Raw genomic sequence first — 25908 nt, forward strand, 5'->3', positions numbered from 1 at the left:
TAGGACTGGAGACGTGTTTTAATAACCTGTGGCTACTGAACCAATCTTTAAAGCCTTGTCCTAAATTAGTGTTTCCTCAGTGATGTTTGAAATTACATTGTTAATTTTTTAAGCAGTTTTTGGCTGGCTGTATTTCTTTTTAACCTGAAGTAAAGATCACATGAAGAATTAGTTTAAATCAAACATGAATCGCTTTTCCTCCTAACATCTATACATGGCACATCAGTGGTATAGTAGTTAATTGTTGAGATCCTATTGGTATTTCATTTCATTGGCTTACTGACCGCACAGCAGCCTGGGCGATATGCCTGACCAAACAACTGTGACTGATTATTGGGACTTTTTTTTTTCTGTCTTCTGTAGAAAAAAAGTTTAGATATTTCTAATTTGTGTTGAAATTAACCGGATTACTCAAAACCTGCCAGTAATCACTCGGGCCACACAAAATGCTATTTTAAAATAAATTTTGAATTTTTGAAGGATTACTTAGAAATTTTATTTTAAAATAACCCAGTGACAATACTTAGAACTGGTATTCCTACTGCGCTTCCTTCATTATTAAACAAGTTGAAACATGTTTATATTCTGAATTGCTAACTTTTTATTGTGGAAAATTTCAAACATATACATAAGGAGAGAGAATACTGTAATAAGTGGCATGTACCCATCTCCCGCTTTTAGCAATAATTAAGTCATGGGTAGTTTGTTTCATATATATCTCCCTGTCTCCTGGATTATTCTGAAACAAATTGTAGCTATTATTTTATCCAAAAATATTTCAGTATATATCTATAAAAGAGCCTTTAAAAATATTTCTACAATATCATTATTACATCTAAAAAATGACAGTAACTCCTTAATCAGATAGCTGGTCAGCATTTACATTCCCTCCATTGTCTCATAAATGTCTTTGTACCATTTATTTTAATAAGGATTCAGATGAAGTTTATACTTTAAAGTCAAAGAGTTGACATTTTGAATCTATATATCTTTATCTCTGTAATCTCTTTACATCTGTGGGTTTCCTCTTTTCTTCCTTTTCTTTTTTCCTTGCAAATTATTTGTTGAAAAAACCAGGCTATGTTTTCTATAACTTCTTCTGATGTGTTGATGTTGTTTAAACCATTCCTTTGATGTATGTATTTCCTATACATTGGGAGTTGAACCTAGAGTCTTGGTCAGATTCTGATGGTATTGTGTGCTTCAAGAAGCGTATAATATCAGTTATTTCTCTTTGAAGAATGTTAGCAGCCATTGATGATTATTTCATTCTGACCCATTATTTCATTAGGGACTGGAAAATGGTATTAGTCTAATCCTACCAGTTTTTCATCATTTATTAGGAGACTCTTTCTATTAAAAGATGTGTTCCTGGCCAGGTGTAGTGGCTCCTGCTGTAATCCCAGCACTTTGGGAGCCCGAGGTGGGCGGGTCACCTGACATTAGGAGTTTGAGACCAGCCTGGCCAACATGGCGAAACTCCATCGCTACTAAAAAAAAAATACAAAAATTAGCTGGGTGTGGTGGTGGACACCTGTAATCCCAGCTGCTAGTGAGGCTGAGGCAGGAGAATGGCATGGCCCGGGGGGCGGAGCTTGCAGTGAGCCGAGATCGCGCCACTGCACTCCAGTCTGGGTGACAGAGCAAGACTCCATCTGGAAAAAAAAAAAAAAGGTGTGTTCCCTTTTCAACTATTTGCTTATCCTGAGTTATAGCCAGTACTAGAAAGGCAGAACAAATACTTGACTCTTATTTCTTAGTTTTCAAAATTGTGGTATGGGCTCTAGTATCCCAAGGTGGCCAGTGAGTCATTTCGGTGTTATTATAATCTCATGGATTTGAACATATTTGATGTGTTTTAATCCATTCTTATTGATGCTCAAATGGTCCCATCTTTAAGTTGGTTCCTGAGTTCTTGAGCCATGACTCCAGGCTTCGATGACTTCCTTAGTTTCTGGTATGATTAGATGTTTTAGGCTCCTTTTTGCATTTCCCCAAGGAGCTGCCTAATTAGAGGAGTATCTGCTATCATTTGGGGGTCATAGGCTACACTGAGAATCTAATAAAAGTGAAATGCTCTCTTCCCAGAAACATACCCCTTTGTTCAGACCCAGCAATTTTGCCCAAAGTTCTAGGAGTTCACAGATCCGCTCTCCAACTCTTGCCTGGACCTCAGAGGCATGTAATTTACATTAGATTGTCAATCTGCGTCCATAATGATGGAAGACTTGGGAGAATGGGAAATAACCAATTGTCCCCATGTGAAAACAGAAACTGGAAAAGTTAATAAATCTTGCAATATAAGACGACGCAAGAGAAGAGAGAGTTGTGGTACAGACTTTGCCCTGGTCACACCAGCAGTGGAGATCCAGTTCTATCAAGGAAGGAACATGAGGACAAAGGTTTGTTCCTTGGTGAAGGATTAGCTAGAAGGAGGTCCATTCAGGTACTGGGAAGAACTTTTTTTTTTTTTTTGAGACAGAGTCTCGCTTTGTTGCCCAGACTAGAGTGCAGTGGCCTGATCTCGGCTCACTGCAAGCTCAGCCTCCCGGGTTCACGCCATTCTCCTGCCTCAGCCTCCCAAGTACCTGGGACTACAGGCGCCCGCCACCACGCCCGGCTAATTTTTTGTATTTTTTTAGTAGAGACGGGGTTTCACCGTGTTAGCCAGGATGATCTCGATCTCCTGACCTCGTGATCCACGCACCTTGGCCTCCCAAAGTGCTGGGATTACAGGCATGAGCCACAGCGCCGAGCCAGGAAGAACTTTGTAATAGTCAGGGCTGCAGTGACAGATCTAATAGATGATATTCATGTATAGGCACACATTTTGAAATTCCTGTTGCCTAGTTATAATGTGCCTTTTTTCCCCCACCCACTCAAATATTTCTTTCTTTACATGGATTTTCTTGATATGGAGAACACTGAATAAGGGTTTGGTTTGGTTTTGTCTTTTAAGCCATTCCCAGCCCTGTAGTCAGTGTGATGTGATAGGGCAGCCTAAGCTTTCAGACAGACCTGGGTTCACATTCTTGCTCCACAAGTTACTGCTGAGTTACTACTGGCTCTGAGCCTCCCATTATCCATCTATAAAACAGACTCACAGCTAACCTGCTTCAGAGGTACTCTGGCTGTGTAATGGCCTAGTACCCAGTAGGTGCTCACTAAAACATACTTTCCTTTCATTGCCTCTAACTTTGAGAACCTGAAATGGGGCTTCTTAGTGATAATTCAGCTACCTGCTCTAAGAAAAGCTACCTCTGTTTTACTTTTCCAGGCACAAAGTTCACTTTTTAAAATAAACTTTTTGTTTTGAATTGTAAATTCACATTCAATATTATAAAGTACTACAGAGAGATCTCATGTATTCTTCACCCAGTTTCCCCCAATGGTAACATCCTGAATAGCAATAGAACAGTATGACAACCAGAAAATTGACATTGATATAATCCATCTACCTTAGTCAGAGTTCACTAGTTTTACATGCACTCGTTTGTGTCTGTGCATGTGTGTGGAACTATATTTAGTCTTGTGTAATTTTTATCACGTTATGCACATGTACCCTAGAACTTAAAGTATAATAATAAAAAAAATTCTCTTTTATTCTAGCTATTTATAGATTTAGAAAATATTTAGGTGTTTTATCTCCCGGATTATCTTTTTGTGAATGGTGGGAGGTAGCCCCAATACCATTTATTGGACAACTCATTCTTTCCTTACTTGTATGAAACACATTCTTCATGATGTACTAAATTCTCATATACTCATAGGTCATTTTCTGAACTGTCTTATGTTCCATTGATCTAGTAGACTTTCCTAGGCCAGTTAATACCTCACTACTTAATTAATCTACCTTTGTAATTTGTTCTACATCTGGTAAGGCAAAGCCTTTGCATCATTTTCTTTTTCAAAATTTTCTTACTCTCTTTCACATGTGTGCACACGTACGTGCACCCTGTCGGAACATTTACAAATTAATTTGGGGTAAATTTGCTCCTTTAAAACTTTGACTCAGGCCAGGAGTGGTGGTTTACGCCCATAATCCCAGCACTTTGGGAGGCTGAGGCAGGTGGATCACCTGAGGTTGGGAGTTGAAGACCTGCCTGGCCAATATGGTGAAACCCTGACTCTACTAAAAATACAAAAATTAGCCAGGTGTGGTGGCATGTGCCTGTAGTCCTAGCTACTCAGGAGGCTGAGGCAGGAGAATTGCTTGAACCTGGGAGGTGGAGGTTGCAGTGAGCCAAGATCGTGCCATTGCACTCCAGCCTGGGTGACAGAGCAAGACTCCGTCTCGAAACAAAAACAAAAACAAAAACAAAACCCGGAACAAAATATATTTTTTGTGGTCATATGAATATATATTATTTTCCCACATATACTTTATAACTGTATTGTAGGTCTACAGGAAAACGATTGATTTTGACAAGTTAAAGAATCAGTCATTTGGGAGGTATAGCCAATTGCCCCAATACCATTTACTGGACAAGATCTATTGATCTTGTAACCGTTAAAGTAATAATTAATTCCAGGAGTTAATTATGTGTCTACCCCATCACAGTTCTGCCTACTTCAGTGCCCAAATATAAAAATATCTGCGCCACTTTTTTATGAATTGTCGGTTGATTATGTGTTGTTCAGGTAGTTTATCTGATAATTGTCCCTTTTAAACATATAAGTTAACCTTTTATTTATTTTCGCCTGCGTGCGGTGGCTGGAAGCTCCAGGATAAGGCTGAATAACAGTGGCGAGAGCAGGCATTCCTAGGAGCGTTCCCGCAGTTAGACAATCTGGGGTTCTCCCTGGAGGAGGAGGTCCCAGGACCCAGCAAGCTCCTCAAGACGGGGTCATTGATCAGGAATCTGAGCCCTCAGCCAGAGCCCAACCTGGGGGAGCCGAGTTGGCAGGAGCCTGGGCAGGGCGCGCGGCCAGTCCCCGCGCGGGCATCCTCAGCCGGGCCAGTTACCATGCGTGGTGCAGGCACCGCACCAGGAAGGCGCTCGGAGGGGGCGCGCGCTCCTTTTCCCGGGGGCCCAGCAGGTGGGGGCACGGCTGCGGCACTCCCGACAGCTCCCCGGCCTGCGCAAGCTTTGGCGGTGACCACCGGCCTCCTGCAAAGGGTCAGCTGGGGCCAGCCGGGCGGGATCAGTGCTGCCGCGGGCGCCGCTTTGGAGCCACTAAGTGTGGCGCTGGAATGCTGGGTGCGGCTGCCTTACCAGCTTCCCAGCCCTTTCCAAGGCAGGCGCAGAAAATAGACTTGTGGTTCGTGCCTGTGCTAGCCGAGGGGTGGAGGTGCTGCGGGTGAAGGTGGCTTGGGGAACTGGGGAACCTGGCAGTGAGACCGTGGCGAGGACAGTCCCTCTCCCTCCCTGAAGGCAAACAACCCCCTCAGGGAACCAGGAGAGAAAGATGCAATCCTATCTACCTGTTCCCAGTATCTCCGTGGTCTTTTCCTGCAAGGGAGGGCGGAGGGCAGTTTCCGAGGGGATGTGGACTGAGCTGGGCTGGGACCAGGTTTCCAGCTGTGCTCAGCAGCATCCTTGCTGGTGGACAGAGACCTATGCTCACCGGTCCATCCCTGGGATGCAGTCACCGGCCTAGGAGAAAAGGAGGAGAAGCAGACCCCACTACTGCACCAAAGTTGTCCTGACCAAAGTTACTCATCTGCAGTGGTAAATTCAGGGGCTGCCTTTGCGTCCTGCTCTTACTTGGCCTCTCAGCAGACTTCAGCTCTGCATTCCCCTCCATCTTTTGAAACACTCCTTTGGCTTCCATAACAGCCTTACACTTGGTTTTCTACTTTCTGTTGTTTTGTATTTATTTATTTGTTTATTTATTTTAATAGAGACAGGGTTTCACCATGTTGGCCAGGCTGGTCTCAAACTGTCGATCTCAGGTGATCCACCCGCCTGGGCCTCCCAAACTGCTGGGATTACAGGCGTGAGCCTACACGCCTGGGTTTTTTTTTTTTTTTTAAATGGAGACATGGTCTCACTCTGTCACCTGGGCTGGAGTGCAGGGCACAATCATAGCTCACTGCAGCCTTGAACTCCCCTGGCTCAGGTGATCTTCCCACCTCAGTCTCCTGAGTAGCTGGGACTACAGGTGTTCACCACCACAGCCAGCTATTTATTTATTTGTATTTTTTTGTAGAGACAAGGTCTTGCCCTGTTGCTTAGGCTGGTCTCAAACTCCTGGGCTCAAGAGAGCCACCAGCCTAGGCCTCTCGAAGTGCTGGGGTGACAGGCATGAACCACTGCGCCCAGCCTCTCTTTCTTGGGCCACTCTCTCAGAATCTCTTTGGAGGACTTCCCTCTTCCTTCTCCACACAATCTTTAAGATTGCAGTCCCACAGATCCCAGACTTCTCCCTTTCTTCTCTCCTTTTCCCTCTCCACCTCTTTGTCTTCATTGAAATATCATTCACACACCATAAAATTCACTTTTTTTACGTGTACAAATTAGTAGTGTTTAGTATATTCACAAAGTTGTGCAACCATCATCCCCAAAAGATACTCTGTCTATACCATTAGAAGTCACCCCTCATTTCCTCCTTCCTCTAACCCTAGGCAACTACTAATCTACTTTCCATCTGTATGGATTTCCTATTTTAGACAGTTCCTATACATGGAATTGTACAACATGTGGTCTTTTGTGACTGGCTTCTTTCACTTAGCTTTTTTTTGGGGGGAGGGGGATGGTGTCTCACTCTGTCGCCCAGGCTGGAGTGCAGTGGCACAATCTCAGCTCATTACAAGCTCCGCCTCCCGGGTTCACGCCATTCTCCTGCCTCAGCCTCCCTAGTAGTTCGGACTACAGGTGCATACCACCATGCCTGGCTAATTTTTGTATTTTTAGTAGAGATGGGATTTCACCCTATTGGCCAGGCTTGTCTCAATCTTCTGACCTTGTGATCTTCCCGCCTCGGCCTCCTAAAGTGCTGGGATTACAGGCGTGAGCCACCGCGCCTGGCCAAGAGTTCTTTTAGAACAATGTTAAATTGTAGTTCAGAAAAAGAAAAAAAAAAAAACCTACCATCTGGGCACAGTGGCTCACACCTGTAATCCCAACACTTTGGGAGGCTGAGGCAGAAGGATCCCTTGAGGCCAGAAGTTTGAGACCAGCCTGGGCAACATAGAGAGACCCTGTCTCTACAAAAAATACAAAAAATAGCTGGGCGTGGTGGCATGTACTTGTAGTCCCAGCTACTCAGGAGGCTGAGGTGGGAGGATCACCTAAGCCCAGGGAGGTTGAGGCTGCAGTGAGCCATGCTTGCGCCACTGTACTCCAGCCTGAGCAACAGAGTGCACAGTTTAGTAGTGTTAAGTATATTCACATTGTTGTGCAATCTTCAGAACTTTTCTTCTTGCAAAACTGAAACTCTATACCCAAAGAACAACAACTCATTATCTCCTCTGCCCCCAGGCCCTGGCAACCACCATTCTACTTTGTTTCTATGAATTCAACTACTCTAGATACCTAATTTAAATGGATTCATATGTTTGTGTTTTTGTGACTGTCTTATTTCACTTAACGTAATGTCCTCAAGGTTATAAGGTTCTCTATATATTTGGGATACTAATCCCTTATCAGACAGATGATTTGCAAATATTCTCTCCCATTCTGTGGATTGTCTTTTCACTTTCTTGACGATATTAACAGCATAAACATTTCTATTTTTGATGAGATCCAATTTATCTGTTTTTTTCTTCTGTTTCTTGTGCTTTCGGTGTCATATCTAAGAGATCATTGCCTGATAGGTCATAAAGATTTACACCTATGTTTTTTTGAAGAGTTTCCTAGTTTTAGCAGATTTTGGCTTTTTTTTTTTTTTGAGACAGTCTCACTCTGTCACCCAGGCTGGAGTGCAGTGGCGTGATCTCAGCTCACTGCAACCTCCGCCTCCCAGGCTCAAACAATTCTCTTGCCTCAGCCTCCTGAGTACCTGGGATTACAGACGTGCTTCCCCACGCCCGGCGAATTTTTATATTTTTAGTAGAGACAGGGTTTCACCAGTGTTGGCCAGGCTGGTCTCAAACTCCTGACCTCAAGTGATCCACCCTCCTCGGCCTCCCAAAGTGCTGGAATTACAGGCGTGAGCCACTGCGCCCGGCTGAATTTTGACTAATTTTTGTATACAGTGTGAGCTAAAGGTCATGTTATTCTTTTCCATGTGGATATTCATTCAGTTGTCCCAGCATGATTTGTTGAAAAGACTTTTATTTCCCCCTAAGTCTTGGCATTCTTGTTGATAGCTTCTGTTCTTTGTGTACCCACTTTCTCTGGTGCAGTCTTACTAGCTCCCCTTCTCACTTATAGGCCAGTATCTCAGAAATTTATCCCTCCTGCCTAACCCTTTCTTCTGAGCTTCTTAGTCATATGTAGTTTGACATCTCCACTTAAATGTCTCTCACACACGTTCAAGGCTGAACTCGTGACTGTTTCTTCCAACTAGGCTTTTCTTCTAGTCCATTTTTACCTCGTTTAGTCTCAGCATAAGAGCCCACTATCCTACTCACTTAAGCCAGAAATTTAGAGTCATACTTGACACCTTCTTCTTTTGACCTCTCATCCAATTCATCACCACATCAGATCGATTCTATTTGGAAATACATATTCCGAATCCATCCCTGCCCCTCCATCATCACTGCCACCCAGTCCAAGACATCATCTCTCTGCTGAGTTACAGCCTTTCACCTGATCTCTCTCCATGGAAAATTGTAAACACAACAAAGGATGAGAGAGTTGTCCAGTGGATCCCCATGTAGCCATCGCCCAGCTACAATAACCAACAACACGAGTCATTCCTGTTTCATCAGTATTCACCCTCCACTCCCCTGCCCCACTTCCTTGGGATTACTTTGAAGCAAATTATTAACACACAAAGTTGATAATATACTTTCCTGTTTAAATCTCCACATTGGTTTCCCATTGTTTTTAAGATAATGACCAAAACCATTATAGAGGCCCATGGGCCCTGCATAATCTGGCCCTGCCAACCCCTCCAGCCTTGTTGCTTACTACTTCGCTGCTCACCTCTGCCCTCCAGACCCAAAGGCTCTATTTAGCTTCCTCACACATGCTGTGCACTTCTGGCCTTGGGGCCTTTGTATATGGCAACCCCTCTACAGTGACCCTCTCCACCCAGCATCCCCCTTCTCCATTTTGCTAGCATCCCTTGGACCGCCAATGCTGTGCCTCTTCAGAAAAGTCTTCCTTGTCCTCCATGGTTGAGTCAGGATGCCCTGATAGAGGTCCCTCCTGGGATGGGGGTTCATCTGACCACAGAGGGCCAGTGACCATCTGGAGTTTATACAGTTCCTGGCCTCTGCTTTTTTCCCTCAGACAACATTTGTTGTCCCTCCTGGGCTGTGACTTTCTCACCCCTTTGCAGAGGAGTCACTGAGGCCCAGAAAGGAAGAGTGGCTTACTCAAGGCCCCTCAGCAATGAGAAGCAGTTTCAGGCCTGCATCCTTGTCTTCCTGTCCCCAGCCCCAGGCTCTTTCAGGACCCCAAGACCCTTCACACTATGGTCCTGAGAAGAGCCTGATGGATCCACAAAGCCACAGTGATTCTGAGGTGGGTGTCCCAGGGTGGTTGGGGTGGGCTATCTGGATAGTATCCACGTTGGACAGAACTGACTTGTCTCCAGAGTAGCCACAGCCCCTGGCAGCCCTGAGTGGGGGCGTCTGAGCGGCTCAGCCTGTCTGTGGCCCCCCACTCAGCAGGCCTGGCCGGAGGGTGACCAGCAAGAGCACAGGGGCGCTCTGTTCCTTAATGAATGCAAGTCTGTTTTTAGACCTGAATGACCAGCTTTTTGTCTGGAAATGGCCAAGCCCCAAGTGGCCTGCCAAGAAAAAGTGGTCTATGAACAGACCCGGGGGTGCCAGCTCAAATAGATGCCGCTGCAGCAGCGGGCATGATGGGACGAAGCCAGCAGCCAGCAGGGCACTCTTTGCAGGGCTGGCTCTGTGATCTGGCTTGTGCTTTGTAGGAAATCCTGGATATCCCCAAGAGGAAAGCTTCCCGGTTTCAGCTGTTTGTCCCTGTCTGTCTCCGTGGCGACTGTTCTCACTGCACAGGCCTTTGAGCTCTGGGCAGGAGTGGGCAGCAATTGCTGGCCTCTAACCTCTGGTGGAGGGAGGAGAAGAAAGGGAGGGACCCTGAGCGTGGCTGGGCCAGAGCTGCGATCGGGTCGTGCCCCCGAGCCCATGGCGGTGGGAGGCAGTCACTGGGTGTGGCCCAGGTGTAGAGAGGGCCTTGCCGCAGCTGGTGCCTTGGTCTGTAGTCCCAGTGGAAAGATTCAGGCATGGAGGACACGTGTGGAACTTTCTGGGTGCCTTTGAGGCCCAGTGGTGCCCCCATTTTCACTTGCGTGGGTAGATGCCCCTCTAGGTATCCTCCAAGGATGTGATGGGACAGAGGCTAACACAGCACTCAGTGGTGCTAGTGGGGGATGTGGTGCTCAGTGGGCAGGGCTGTGAGTGTCCCTAACCCCACCCCAGACTGAGTCAAGACCTCCTGCAGATCCTTACAGTAGCCCTGATGATCTGCAGGTCACAGAGGGGATTATTTTGTTCTCTGCTTGCCATTTTGTAGAGACACAAACACAGAAGGAGTTAATGGGCATCCTAGGGGAGCAGATCCTCTTCGTGCTCTCCTAGACTGGAGGCCTGGCCCATGGCCTGCTTCTCTTTCTCTGCCTCCTGCCACCTCTTCCCTCTCTCTAGAGCCAGTCTCCGTGGCCACCCAGAGGTTCTGCTCTAGTGTAGCTGCAGCGTGCACCTGCCTGCTCTCTCTCGCCTGTTTCCTTCTGGCTGCACACCCCCACATGGCGGATTTCCCAGTTAGGATTCCTTAGGAAGGGAATGTGACAGGCTGGCTCATCTTTTCACTCTAAAGAGGCTGCTGGTCAGCTTGCGATGGCTTTTCCTGGGCCTGGAGCACACCATGGTTCCCCTGGCTGTGGCCAGAGTCACTTGGTAGGTCTTGGGAAGATAGGCCTTTGGCCCTCCACATCCCCCCTTCGTCTCAAAGCTGCTACAGGCAGTGATGGGAGAGCAAGCCTGTTCCTGTCCTGGGTGTTCTCAGAACCCTTCCTGGAAGAAGGGATCGTGACGAGGTTGGGTTCCTGCCCCTCTGGAGCCCGCTGCCAGGAGAGCTGAGTGGAACCCCAACTCACTAAGCCTCACCCCCTTACAGTCAGTATGAGACTCAATTATGGGATTTTTCTCCCCTCCTCCAGTCAGTGGAAAGGACAAAGCAGTTGTCCTAGATATGGAATGTCACCTGGGAAAATAAAAAGGGAGGTGCAGCTTCTATGAAAGTGCAAGACAGCAATAATAACATTATTTTTGCAAAAGAGGGAAATTACCTTTTATCTTCAAGTTTCAGCACGTTGACGATGAGCCTGCCTCTCTCCACAGAATCCTAGTTTGCCATCAGGAAAGGTCTTGTCACCCAGTTTCTGACTGTGTGTGGGGACTGTGGCCCTAAGAGCACATAGGGAGTCTCTTGGGAAGGACACCGTGTGGTTCGGAGCTGGCCTCTGCCACCTGGAAAAGCTGGTCTTGTGACTTCCATGGTACAACCTAGGAAATGGGCCCTCAGGCCTTAGACAGCTGAAGGGAATCTTATTGACAGTGGGGTCCCCTGCCTTGCCAAGGAAGTTCCTGAAACTCAAGAGGGCCAGGGTGAAGAAGGCTCAGGAGGGTCAGGACCCCAGTTTCAGAGCCCGGGCAGGCAGATTGCCCTCGGAGAGAAGCCACAAAGAAAGGAGGGGTGGGGGCAGGGTTCTTCCTGTGCTTTCTTAGTTGGCTGGGGGTTTACAATCACTTGGGAACCTTTAAAAGCTAAAGCCGGCCAGGTGCGGTGACTCACGCCTGTAATCCCAGCACTTTGGGAGGCTGAGGCGGGTGGATCACCTGAGGTCAGGAGTTCAAGACCAGCCTGGCCAACATGGTGAACCCTCGTCTTCGCTAAAAATACAATAATTAGCTGGGCATGCTGGCACACGCCTGTAATCCCAGCTACTCAGGGGGCTGAGACATGAGAATCTTTTTTTTTTTTTTTTTTTTTTTGAGACGGAGTCTCGCTCTGTCGCCCGGGCTGGAGTGCAGTGGCCGGATCTCAGCTTACTGCAAGCTCCGCCTCCCGGGTTTACGCCATTCTCCCTGCCTCAGCCTCCCGAGTAGCTGGGACTACAGGCGCCCGCCACCTCGCCCAGCTAGTTTTTTGTATTTTTTAGTAGAGACGGGGTTTCACCGTGTTAGCCAGGATGGTCTCGATCTCCTGACCTCATGATCCGCCCGTCTCGGCCTCCCAAAGTACTGGGATTACAGACTTGAGCCACTGCGCCCGGCCGAGAATCTCTTGAACCTGGGAGGTTGAGGCTGCAGTGAGCCAAGATTATGCCACTGCCCTCCAACCTGAGTGACAGAATGAGACTCTGTCTCAAAAAGAAAAAAAAAGAAGCTGAACATACACCTGCCTTATGACCTAGCACTTCTAATTCTAAGTGTTTACCTACAGAAGTGAATACTTGCGTGCACAAGACTGGTAATAGAATTTTCATAGTACTTTCGTAAGAGGCAAAAACTGGAAACTGCCCAAATGTCCATCAGTAGTAAAATGAATAAATAAATTGTGGTATATCCATATTTCAAATGCATTGCTGAGTAAAAGCAGACAAGTATGTATGGTATGATTCCATTCATGTAAAGTCCCAAAATAAGCAAAAGCACTCTGTGGTGCTGGAAGTCAGGATGATGGTTATCCATGGCCAGGATGGTGTGGCCAACGAAAGTAGAAGAAGCAGTGGGTGGTTCTGGGGGCCTTGTTCCCAGGTGTGTACTCATTTGTGAAATGCATTGAATTGTACATTTATTTAACATGTGCTTTTCTGTATGTAAATAATACTTCAACAACAATTTAATAAATCTATAGTTATTTAAATGCTATTCCCAGATATTCTGATTTAACTGGTTTGAGACAGAGCTCAGGCATCTTTTGTTTTTTTTTTAAAGGACTGCAGGCTGAGCACAGTGGCTCATGCCTGTAATCTCAGCACTTTGGAAGGCTGAGGTGGGAGAACTGCTTGAGGCCAGGAGTTCCAGACCAGCCTGGGCAACATAGCAACACCTTATCTCTATAAAAATAAAAAATAAAAAAAAAATAGCTGGGCATGGTGGCATACACCTGTAGTTTCAGCTACTTTGGGAGGCTTAGGCAGGAGGATCACTTGAGCCCCAGGAAGTTGAGGCTGTGGTGAGCTGTGATTGCACCACTGTGTTTCAGCCTGGGCAACAGAGCAAGACTCCATCTCTTTAAAAAAAAAAAAAAAAAAAAGCACTGCAGGTGATTCTAATATGCACCCAGCCGGCTACACTTTAGAGCTAAAAGGAGAGTGTCCTTTCCCCCTGAAGTAGGAGGTGAGCTGAGTGAGAGGTGAGGGTGGAGTGAGGAGACCTTGTCGGGGAGATCTGGAGCAGCCAGTGCGGGGAAGAGTCCCAGGTCCAGCCTACTGAGCTCCAGTTTGCAAAGTTCTATCCAGGACAGATGTCCACGAAGTTTCCTGTCCTTGGATGGCTATTTCCCTGGTTTCTGGGTTTGTAATGTCGGGGCCTGTTGCCATGATGTGTTTTTGTTTGGAAGAGAACAGTGTTGTTTTCAGGCCTCTGCTTGGAGCTCGCTGGGGCCGAGCGTCCTGGCTGGCTGCACAAGAGGGTGGAGCTGTTTTTGGCCTGGCCTTGAGAAGAGTTGGCAGGACCCACAGGGTCCACAAGAAGTCAGCTTGGGAGAGTGTGGTTACCTCCTTGGAGGAGTAGATGCCCAAGGGGACCACCCCACCCCAGCTGTGGGGAAGGCCCTGCCTGTGGCCACGCAGGCCCGCTGAGGTTTGTGCTTCAGCATCAGCCACAGGCTTGGTCACTGCCAGAGGCTTGGAAGAGTACTGGAGGGAGGTTTGCCCTGTGGTTAGGAAGGGCTGGGAAGTCTGGGGGAGTGTTGCCAGGGCATGGCCCGCCCAGGGGCGTGCAGCCCACTGGAGACAGGAGGGACCCAGCCTGTGCTTTCACCCAAATACCCCATCCTGCCCAGGCCCTTTATTCTTTCCTTGCGCCTCGTACCTCCCACCTGAGTTCCTCTTTGATCAGTCAACCACCCAGGGCTGAGCGCCTTGAGGTACCGCACCAGAGCTCCTGGAGGGAAGGGCCCTGCTGTGGGGGACCCCGTCAGCTCCCGTCCAGCCTCTCCCCTCCTTTCCTGCTGGGTGCGTCATTCTCTGTGCTCCCTCAGTCTTACTGCCTTGCTTTTCCTCTCCTTCTCCCTTTTGGGGTGTTCTCTCTCTTTCCCTCTCTCTCCTTCATTCATTCAGCAAACACTGGGTGCTGGCTGTATGCTGGGGATACAGAGATGTACGGGACATGCCCTTGCTGGAGCTCAGAGTCAACGGGGGGACACAGATGTGTAAACAGACAAGCACACTCTGGTGTGGTAAGTGCTGGGGCAGCAGCCTGCAAGAAGCGACAGTGGACCACAGAAGAGGGAGTGAGCCCCTCTGCTGGGGCAAACCAGGGAAGGCTTCACAGAGGTGGTGACATTTCACCTGGGGCTTGAAAGATGACTGGGAACTCCCCAGGTATATAAGCATGAGAAGGGTAAGCAGGTAAGCAGGCAAAGCATGTAGGTGTGAAGGGCTGCTGTGGCATGGAAGTGAAGGTGCTGGGCTGCACTGCAGGTGAGGGAATGACCGGGGTGAGGTTGGAAAGCAGGAAGGTCTGGGAGGTCAGCTGAAGAAGTGATGGGAAGTGAAGAAGGAGCATCAGCAGGAGAGTGGCAGGATCAGACCCGGGCCCTAGCTGGCCCTCTGGGCAGTGTGCATGTGGGAGAGAGGCAGGCAGTGTGTACCCGCACAGCTGGAGGCAGGTTCGGTCAGGGAGCTGTTGCCAGCATCTGGGAAAAGGATCATGGACTGGGCTTGCGTGGTGTAGCAGGAATGAGAAAAGAGATGGTTTCATGGGTTATCTCGGGGGTTGGCGGGGAGGACCTGAGGGCTTGATTGGCTGTGGAGGTGGGGAGAAGAATGAGTGGAGTATTTTGGCCTGGGTAACTGTAGGGAGGATAGAGCCTTTCACAGACACTGGATGCCAAGGAGAAAGCAGGCTTGGGGGGCTGCTGCTGAGCTTACATGCATGGACGCACCTAGATGGCAGAGTGTGAAGCTTGGGAGGGTGTGGGTGTCAAGGTTACAGAGTTAGACTTGGGAGTGACGGCCTGGTGTGGGTATTTGGAGCCCCGGGGAGGTGTGCAGAGCAGAGTGCCTGTATCGGGTGCACCACGAGGCCCCTAGACTCCTGCGTACCTGGGCTCCCACTCACTGCCCTCTCCTCTCCTGCCCTGTCTCCCCATTCTTGACATCTCCCTGTGCTGGTGCCATTCTTGCCCTCTGGCAGCTTCTCAGGCTGAGGAGCTCCCTACCCACCTCATGATGCGAAAAGGGAGTATTTTTGCTGCCTGGGGCTGGAGAGCAGGCAGACACCTGCTGTGCCCCCTAGGGAGGGGCCTTCCTGCCTTCAGACCAGGCTCAGCTGGGGGAAGGGGCCTCATCAGAGGATTTCCAATCTTGTGTACGCCCTTTAATGTCAAAATACTGCCACTCTCCTGCTCCACACTTCTCCTAACAGAAATTAGAGTTTTTTGTGGCTTCTAGGACTCCTGACATGAACTCCACAGCTGGGGCGTGGGGACGGAACGGGACAGAGCGGGAGGAGATATGGTTCACGACCCACAGGGCATGAACACCAAGCGTGAGAAAAAGTCTGTGAGTAGAGTCTACAGTGGCTGCCCGCAGGGTGGGCGACCAGGCTGAGCCCTGTGCTCTTAAAGCCTCCTCCTTGGCCCTCTGGGTCGGGGCCCAGCTGGTCACTGGCTGTCCCCTGCCTGACTGGTTCTGCTGGTGCATGCTCAGTGACCACTCTGCCCTGTACTTCTTCAAGTGGCACTGCTCCCATTTCTTTATTTTCATTTGTCAAAATAAACACTACAGGTGAGAAGATACAACTATTTAGTGGAAAGTGAAGTGAAGATTGTTTTGAGAGCACTGCAGGTTTACTCATTTTGGCCATAGGAAGGGTCTCTGAGCCAAGAGCATTATCAGCAGAGAGACAGGAGGAACTGGCTTCAATGGATAAACATAAAGGAGTGGCTTGTAACCATCCCCTTGATCACGTGTAAAGGAGTTGGCGTTTTTTTTTTTTAAGACAGAATTTCACTCTGGTTGCCTAGGCTGGACTGGAGTGCAATGGTGCCATCTCGGCTCATTGCAAGCTCTGCCTCCTGGGTTCAAGCGATTTTCCTGCCTCAGCCCCTTGAGTAGCTGAGATTACAGGTGCCCGCCACCATGCCCAGCTAATCTTTGTATTTTTAGTAGAGATGGGTTTTCACCATGTTGGCCAGACTGGTCTTGAACTCCTGACCTCGGGTGATCCGCCTGCCTCAGCCTCTCAAAGTGCGGGAAGCCTGCCTTCAGATCAGGCTCAGCCACCACGCCCAGCCAGGAGTTGGCTTTTAATTTAAAGAGACTTGAGAGTTGGCCCGGCTTGGTGGCTGAGCCTGGTCTGAAGGCAGGAAAGCCCCTCCCCAGAGTTGTTGTGAGCGCCTGCTGCATGCTCAGCACTGGACTCGGGATTCAGTGAAGGACTAGGCAGAGTCTGTGCATCTCCAGGGGCTCACAGACTCTGAAACAGTGTGACAGACGCTGAGAGGAGACTTCCCATCAGGGTGCTGTGAGTGAGTATCTGAAGCAGAGACTCCTCACCTAGGCTGGGGGAGGGCTGAGGGAAAGCTTCTCTCCCTGAGAAAGTCACATTTGAACCTAAGGATGTATTTGGTTTAGAATCTATGCAAAGACATGATTATCTATGCAAGATTAGATAATCCATGCAAGATTATAATTATACCAGTTTCTAAGGCTCAGCTTCCTTTTCTCTAGGAACCCCACTGTGAGTATTTCAGATCTGTGCATCCTCTGAGCTCCTGCTGTCCTGAGAACTTGAGTCACACTCTCAAGCAACAGGCTCTGTGCCTCTGAAAGCACTGTCTAAGCTCCTTCCTATTGTCATCCCATTCTATCCCTCGTCCATCCTTCAGGCTGGAGTGCAGGTTCTTTAGAGCTGAGCCTACAGGACTTTTCCCTGGCGGCCCCATGGATTGACTGCCAGGCTCACGCTGTAACGGCTCAGTGGTCTGACTTGTATATGCTGCTCCTCCAAGGACTGTCCTGTGAGAGGACTTAGACCAAGTGAGAAACATACATGGAAGAAATAGATGGAATCTACCACACAGTAATTACACACAGACACAGCAGAAATACCACAGACAAAAGAGAAATGACAAATTGGGGAAAATATCACAAAAATGATAAACTAAGGATTAACATTCTCAATAAAGAATTTACAGGTTGGACATGGTGGCTCATGCCTGTAATCCCAGCACTTTGGGAGGCCAAGGCAGGTGCATCACCTGAGATCAGGAGTTCAAGACCAGACTGGCCAACATGGTGAAACCCCATCTCTACTAAAAAAAAAAAAAAAAAATATATATATATATATACACACACACACACACACACACACACACAGACATACACACATGCACACACACATACACATATATGTATACACACACACACACACACACATATAAATTAGCCAGATGTGGTGGCAGGCTCCTGTAATCCCAGCTACTCGGGAGACTGAGGCATGAGAATTGCTTGAACCTGGGAGGTGGAGGTTGCAGTGAGCTGAGATCACGCCATTGCACTCCAGCTTGAGTGTCAGAGCGAGACTCTGTCTCAAAAAAAAAAAAAAAGAAAGCTAGACATGGTGGCTCACACCTGTAATCCTAGCACTTTGGGAAGCTGAGGTGGGATGACTGAGCTTAGGAGTTTAGGACCAGTCTGGACAACACAGTGAGACCCCCCCCCTACAAAAAAATGAAAAACAGCCCGGCGTGGTGGTGGAGGCCTGTAGTCCCAACTACTTGGGACGCTGAGGTGGGAGGATCACTTGAGGTCTGGAGGTTGAGGCTGCAGTGAGCCAAGATTGCGCCACTGTACTCTAGCCTGGGCGACAGAGTGAAACCCTGTCTCAAAAAAAAAAAAGGCTGGACACGGTGGCTCATGCCTGTAATCCCAGCACTCCGGGAGGCCAAGGCAGGGGGATTATAAGGTCAGGAGTTCAAGAGTAGCCTGGCCAATACGGTGAAACCCTGTCTCTACTAAAAAATACAAAATTAGTTGGGTGCAGTGACACACGCCTGTAGTCCCAGCTACTTGGGAGGCTGAGGCAGGAGAATCACTGGAACCCAGGAGGCGGAGGTTGCAGTGAGCCGAGATCCCGCCACTGGACTCCAGCCTAGGCGACAGCAAGACACCATATCAAAAAAAAAAAAAAAAAGGCCGGGCGCGGTGGCTCAAGCCTGTAATCCCAGCACTTTGGGAGGCTGAGACGGGTGGATCACGAGGCCAGGAGATCGAGACCATCCTGGCTAACACGGTGAAACCCCGTCTCTACTAAAAAATACAAAAAACTAGCCGGGTGAGGTGGCGGGCGCCTATAGTCCCAGCTACTTGGGAGGCTGAGGCAGGAGAATGGCGTAAACCCGGGAGGCAGAGCTTGCAGTGAGCTGAGATCCGGCCACTGCACTCCAGCCTGGGCGATAGAGCGAGACTCCGTCTCAAAAAAAAAAAAAAAAAAAGCCAGTAAAAATTTATACAAATGAAGAAAGAACTTCAAACGAAGAAAGAATTTCACCTGTGAATTGTCTATAAGACAATGAAATTCCAGTGGTTAATAATAATTTGGAAAAAAGTGTTCAACCTACCAGTAAGCAGAAATACAAATGAAGACAACGTATTTTCACCTATCAGATTTGCAAAGGTGAGTGAGAGACAATATCCAGAGAAGGGCCTGAATATCGGGAAACAGGCATGCTCATATCGTGCTGATGCCTGGGTTAACTGGAATATAGCATCTGTTCATTCTTTCTTTTTTTTTTTTTTGAGATGGAGTCTCGCTCTATAGCCCAGGCTGGAGTGTAGTAGCGCCATCTTGGCTCACCGCAACCTCCGCCTCCTGGGTTCAAGCAATTCTCTGTCTCGGCCTTCTGAGTAGCTGGGATCACAGACGCCCACCACCACAACTGGCTAATTTTTTTGTATTTTTAGTAGAGACAGGATTTCACTATCTTGGCCAGGCTGGTCTTGAACTCCTGACCTTGTGATCCGCCTGCCTCAGCTTCCCAAAGTGCTGGGATTACAGGCGTGAGCCACCACGCCCGGCCTGCATCTGTTCATTCTCAATCCACTAATTTCACTTCTGAGAATCTATCCTAGGAATGGACAGTGAGTGACATGGGAAATTTCTCACGAAATCAGGTTAAGCCACAGAAGTAGGGTACACAAATTATAGATTATATAACCATTTATATAGGTTATATGTTTATCATACATTTTTTCTTTGGGTGATTTTTGGGGAATCTTTCTTATAGGTGATTTTGATCTTATATTTTTCATATTTTCTATAATGAACTTTAAAAATCAAGGGAAAAAAAAACCTCTGTGAAATGTGACATGATGGAACCAAGTAAATCCAGAAATCAACTTTGAGAGTCAAGTCTTTAACAAAATCTGTCACTTCACAAGATTGTTGTAGGTATATGTTGATATGTGTGGCAAAATCCTCTCTAAGGTTGAGGACAGAGGTAATCAGGCCACATGGCCATGGCTGGACTGATTTTGTGGGTGAGGTCACTGGCTGTTCACTGTAGTACCGGACACAGACTGTCCCTTGGCAGGACTCAGTTTCGTAATCTGTACAATGGTATGGTGGGAGGGGGTGAGGCTAAATCAGTCTCTGAGGGTCCTGGCAGATCTTAGGCTGATGCAATAACTCTATTCTTGAAGAAGAGAACTTTGGCTGGCCTCAGTCACACAGCGGAGTGTGACTGAGCACTGAGATTTGTAGGTTCCAGGCTCCAGCTCCTAATCTGCTGTGGGACCACTGCACATGACCTTGTTACCTGTTCCTGACCACCATACTGCCCCAGTGTGGCCGTGTTTCTTGGCCATCCTCTCTCTCTTGGTCAGCCCCTGCGCCCACTCAGTTGGAGCTGGTTTGATGGCTCAGGCTTTATTGATGTGAAGCCTGGAGGAGTGTTTCTTTGGAGGAAGACAGGGTAACGATTCTTTGGAGCGTTTAGTGGAGGCAGGAACTCAAAGGCCATTGGAGAGCCCTACCTGCCCAGGGAGAGAGGATCTGTTCCCTCCCATGCTCTCTCTCAGGGACATTTTGAGATGGTTTGGCTCTCATCACCAAGCTGTCCTGACTGTTGGAGGTGACTGAGGCCACTTCCTGGTATAAGACGGCTCCTCTCCTCCTGGCCACACCTGCAGGCTGACAGGCCTCCACCTCCCACACCTTCAGCGCATTAGCTCCTGAGCTTTGTTTGATAAGGCCTCCTGTGCTCAGCCTCCTTTCCTGGAACCTGATGGTTCACAGTCATGCTGTGCGGGTACTTTGGACACTTTTGTTCTTGGCATAAGCAAGTCTCAGGGTCCTCCCTCTCAGTGTGCCTCCTCAAGGGTGGGGCTAGAGGCCTCACTCAGCCTGGCCTACGAGCTGCCTGGCACTGGAGATGAGGTAGATAGGTTGATTTTCCTCCCAGCCCAGGCATAAGCAGAACTTCTGGCTTTTGGGAAACATGCTATGTGAGACCCCCAACTCCATCAGCCGTCCCAGAAACTCTGCCTGCGCCGCTACCTCTGAACTGTGACATCTTCAGTGTCACCCTCAATACCAGGGCCAGTCTTGGGTGGGGGACAGAGGCAGCGGCCCTGGGCATGGTGGGGCTGGTGGGGAAAGGTGTCCTCATGAAGCCCCCTTCCTGATGTGGGCCTGTTTTTCCCTAGCAACCAACAAATGCACGGAAAGACAGCTTCTCTGAACAGTGCTGTGCCCTGCAAAGAGAAACCAGACAGAGTTGAGGAGCCCCCGGACTACAGGTGAGGACCCCTTTCCCAGTCGGAGATACACACAGACTTGGGGGTGGGAAGCCCTCAGGAGGTGACCTGTTTGTAAGAAGACCTCAAGGCTGAGCCGGGCCCCTTTGCAGGTTTGTGAGGTCAGGCACAGGCTGCCCCAGGCTTCTTCCTCCCGCCCCTCAGGCCTGTCCCAGTGCACTGGGACCTAGCAGAGTCCATGCTTCTCGGGTTTCCAGCCTCCTCCCTGCTCACCTGTGCCCTGGGCCAACCCAGACAAGGCAAAGGTTTACCTTTTTTCTCAGCGCCATCCCCCTCTCCCAGTGTGGTAGCCTCAGTCAGGTCAGGTGAGTCTGTGCCAAGCTTCCCGCAGCAGAGCTCAGGCCACAGGGAGGAGGCGGCAGAGAGGGCAGTCCTGCTGGCATCATGGCCTGCGGCCAGGCCCTGGAGCTGTGAGTCTGACACCTTCACCTCACCCACACCCCAAACTGGTCCCTATTCCGTCACTGCCTGCTCCCCTGCTTACCCCTTGGCCAGAGAAATGGGACAGGGTCTTTGACACCCAGGTGGGCAGCTCCTTAGCATCTCTGGGAGACTGGGTGCACCTCCTGGAGATGCTGCTCACTCGCATCGGGGAAGGTGGGTCCTTGGCGACCCCTCCCTGCCTCCCGCAGTGCCCTCCCCCAGGGATGAGCTGTATAGCTGTGTGCTCGCTGTACTTGTCATTTTGCTGTGTCCCCTAGAGAAGGGCCCTAGTCTCCAATCTCTGCCCCAAGCTTCTGGCTCAAGGCCAGGGCAGAATTGGCACTGAGTACGCATGGGCAGGACTGGGGTTCCTTGTCCCCAAAATGGAATGTCTCCTTTGCAGTCTGCACTGGCCAGAAGGCTTGAAGGAAGAGATAAAGAAGTGTGGCCGACAAGGGGTAAGTCTGGAGGCTGACTTCTCACTATTCACCCAGGAAGGGGTCCTGGGCTGCCAGAATTCAGTGACTTTTGGCGCCTTGGCCACCAGGCCGGTCATCAGGAAATCAGGAGGCCTGAGTGGGTGTCCCCCTCTGCTAATACAAGCTGCCTGTCAGGACCAGCAGCACCAGGAGACAAGCTGTGCTTGGCACACAGCCCTCCATACTCACTGGCTGCTTACTAGCTGCCTAATGCTAAGTCCCCAGCATGGGCCGGGGGGCTGTGGCATTTCCTGTTGGCTGGAGCCCCTTTGGCGGTCTCACCTCCCAGGGCTTCTCAGACGCAGCCCGTGTGTTTGCAGATAACACTGAATAAATACAACCAGCAATACCACAAGCTGTTTAAGGATGTTCCCTTGGAGGAAGTGGTTCTCAAAGGTGAGCTGTCTCCCTGGTTTAGCTGGTTAGGCACCCAGAGTGCCTGGGGCCAGGGGCCTCTGCTCTGGAGCCTCCAAAGCATGACTTAGAAATGGGAACTGGCTGTCCTTTAGATGTGGACCACTCCCCCAGAATGTGAGAAGACTGGGCTGGTTTGGGACATAGCATTGCATTTTTGAAGGTTTTCTTGGGGAAACGTCAGGGCTTTGGAATCTTGTGTCTGTTCTGCTCTTACCGGTGACTTCTTCCCTGCTCTGGCCTCTCACTGAGCATGTGGGGGCATTTGCACAATCAAGGCCCTCAGGGCAGAGCAGAGCAGGGAAAGGTCAGGGATTCTGCCTGAGGTTGTGAGATTGCAGGCTTGGAGATCAGGGCAGGAACTTCCCTGGACCCTCTGGAGCATGGTTGGAGAAGGAAGAAACATCCAGCAGGCTGGTGGAGTGGAGGGGCAGTCAGGAGAAGGACCCTTCAGTGCTGGGGAATGGACTGTTTGGGGTTTGGGGTCTGTGGTGGGGAAGGGGGAGTCTGAGGAAGATGGGTCCTGAGGCTGGACTCTGGACTCCAGAGTGTGAGGATCCAGGTCCTGGGGCTTCCTGGGCTGACCTTGCTTATGGCCATTTTCTCTCCTGTGACATCCTAGTGTGCTCCTGTGCCCTCCAGAGGGACCTCCTTCTCCAGGGCCGGCTCTACATCTCCCCCAACTGGCTCTGCTTCCATGCTAGCCTCTTTGGCAGGGATATCAAGGTAGTAATGAGTGGTAAGGGGTGCCATGATCCTGTGAGGGGAGAGCCAGCCTCATGCCTCAAAGTCATGCCCATCTCTCTGCATGCTGGGCCCCGGGTGAAGCCCCTTGCTGATGAGCAGCTTCCAGGCATCCCATCCAGTGTCCAGGATAGTCCTGCCCCTTCTGAAACAGAGGCCCCAATGTGGACCCCACATCTGGCCTGAGCTGGCCTGAACAGTTCACAGCCAAATCATTCTGCCTCTGGGTATTTCAGAAATGCTTTGAGAATCAGAGCGGGATGTCACATTTAGGGGGAGCCATAGTTGTGGCCAAGAAGTAGCCTATGGAGCTCCGTTACTAGAGTATGAGATTTGCCAGAGCCACCATCCTTGGCCTCCTGGATAACAGGGATCATACCTATGTGACAGCCAAGAGTGACACGTCCTGCCAAGGCTGGGGCAGGGTAGCAGGCACAACCGGAAGGGGATCCTGGATGAGAAGGTAGAAGGTTCAGACACTTCCCCACATGGGGCCAGGCTTCTCCATGTGGCCATGCTGGGCTCACAGCTGGGTCCCTATACAGGGAGCAAAGGGACCATGTCCTTGGGGATTAGTCCTGAGAGAAGCATCCCTCTCCCTATCAGGTGGTCATTCCTGTGGTGTCTGTGCAAATGATCAAAAAACACAAGATGGCACGGCTCCTTCCCAATGGACTGGCCATCACCACCAACACCAGCCAGAAGGTCAGTGCACTCGGCCGGTGCTTCCTTGTCAGTCTGCTGCTCCCAGCCCCAGCAGCCCATAGTCTGACTTGGGCACATTCCCAGGTCTTTATTTCACCCCACCCTGCAGCTCTCCAGTACGTATTTCAGGCCATACAACAAGTTGGAAGAGAAGCTCCTAGGCAGAGCTCCTATTGGCTCTCACGGTCTGATACTCCTGTGGGCCTGTGCCCAATCCAGGAGGGGGCTGGCTGGCACAGCAAGGGGTCTCATCTCACCCTATTGCTGTCTGTTTTCTTTCCATATCCCAGTATATCTTTGTGTCACTGCTCTCCCGGGACAGTGTGTATGACCTGCTGAGGAGAGTCTGCACCCACCTACAGGTATGGAGCTTGGGAGCAGGAAGGCCAGGGAGGTCTCTCAGGCCTGGATGCAGGTGGACAAGGGTGTTGGGGGAGGTTGCCCATCTCTCCAGCATAGGGAACGGGGCAGGGAGAGGGGAGTTAAAGGCTCAGGCTCAATGTACAAGACAGTACTTGGATTGTGCGTCTATGCTTGCAAGCATGTCTTTGAGGCCAGTGGGCCCCCGTGTGTCCCCATATACAGATGCCCCTTGTACATGGGCTTATGTCCCATAAACCCATCAAAAGTTGAAAATATCATAAGTCAAAAATGCACTTAATAGAGGTACACATGACCTACGGAACATCATACCTTAGCCTCACCTCAAACATCTCAGAATGCTTTCATTAGCCTAGAGCTGGGCAAAATCATCTCAGACAAAGCCTGTTTTATAATATAACTTATTGAATCCTGCACTGAATGTGAAAAACAGAATGGCTGTATGGTCCCAGCACTTTGGGAGGCCGAGGCAGGTGGATTACCTGAGGTCAAGAGTTTGAGACCAGCCTGGCCAACATAGTGAAACGCTGTCTTTACTAAAAATACAAAAATTAGCCAGGTGTGGTGGCAGGCACCTGTAATCCCAGCTACTTGGGAGGCTGAGGTAGGAGAATCACTTGAACCTGGGAGGAGGAGGTTGCAGTGAGCCGAGATTACGCCATTGCACTCCAGTCTGGGTGACAAGAGCAAGATTCCATCTCAAAAAAAAACAAAAAACAAAAAACAAACAACAACCAGAATGGCTGTATAGGTACTTGAAGTACGGTTTCTACAGAAAGCGTATCACTTTTGTACCATCATGAAGTGGAAAAATCCTAAGTGGAACCATCGTAGGTCAGGGACCATCTGTATGTCCAGGCCCTCACTTGTGCTTCCTTAATGCACAGATAGGAACGCGTAGCTGCTTCCCAACATGCCCTGTGACTCTCTCTGGCCTATGGTGCGGAAGAGGGGAGGGGTGAGGCAGCAGGTGGGAAAGTAAGTTGCCTGGAGCTTGCCTCTCTGCTCCAGCATTAAATGGGGGGTCCCCTATAGACCCTGGGAGCTGGGCTTCACCTGACACAAAGGGGCTTATCTGGAGGTAAAGCTCTCTTGGAGAGAGCTGATGCTTCCTCCTGCCTGACCTTGCCTGTTCCAGATAGACGAGTGACTGCTTTCCCTTTCCTCCTCAGCCTTCCAGCAAGAAGAGTCTGAGTGTAAGAGAATTTCCAGGGAAACCTGAGTCTCTGGTGAGAGCTGAAGCTGGGAGCAAAGACTGCTGGACTAACAGTGCCTGGAGCTCTGAGGCTTCTGGGCCTCCCAGGGGGGGGCCCACAATGCAAATGCAGAACTGGGGCACCAGGCTCAAGAGCCAGTGGCTATATTATGCCAGGGCATCTCCTAAACTTACTGCACCATAATGCAGACCCACCAGGACTTCAGCAGATAGGCTTTCTTTTTTCTTTTCTTTTCTTTTTTTTTTGCGACAGAGTCTTGCTATGTCACCCATGCTACAGTGCAGTGGCAACATCTCAGCTCACTGCAACCTCCACCTCCTGGGTTCAAGTGATTCTCCTGCCTCACCCTCCCAAGTAGCTGGGATTACAGGCACTTGCCATCACACCCAGCTAATTTTTATATTTTTAGTAGAGATGGGGTTTCACCATGTTGGCCAGGCTGATCTTGAACTCCTGGACTCAAGTGA

At 49.4% G+C, this 25908-nt stretch overlaps 1 protein-coding gene across 2 annotated transcripts in view; it reads left to right on the plus strand.

Moving 5' to 3' along the window:
• Positions 1–25908, plus strand: part of GRAMD2A (GRAM domain containing 2A) — a 35653-nt gene that overhangs the window by 4649 nt on the left and 5096 nt on the right. For both annotated transcript variants that reach the window (XM_010364798.2, XM_010364797.2), the window contains exons 2-8: positions 20968–21060; positions 21905–21959; positions 22301–22376; positions 23017–23120; positions 23745–23843; positions 24134–24205; positions 25397–25453. In XM_010364798.2, the coding sequence (XP_010363100.1) occupies positions 20968–21060; positions 21905–21959; positions 22301–22376; positions 23017–23120; positions 23745–23843; positions 24134–24205; positions 25397–25453 (556 nt within the window). The remainder of the gene's footprint in view (positions 1–20967; positions 21061–21904; positions 21960–22300; positions 22377–23016; positions 23121–23744; positions 23844–24133; positions 24206–25396; positions 25454–25908) is intronic.

This window comes from Rhinopithecus roxellana, chromosome 5, assembly GCF_007565055.1.
Source record: "Rhinopithecus roxellana isolate Shanxi Qingling chromosome 5, ASM756505v1, whole genome shotgun sequence".
Taxonomy (NCBI): domain Eukaryota; kingdom Metazoa; phylum Chordata; class Mammalia; order Primates; family Cercopithecidae; genus Rhinopithecus; species Rhinopithecus roxellana.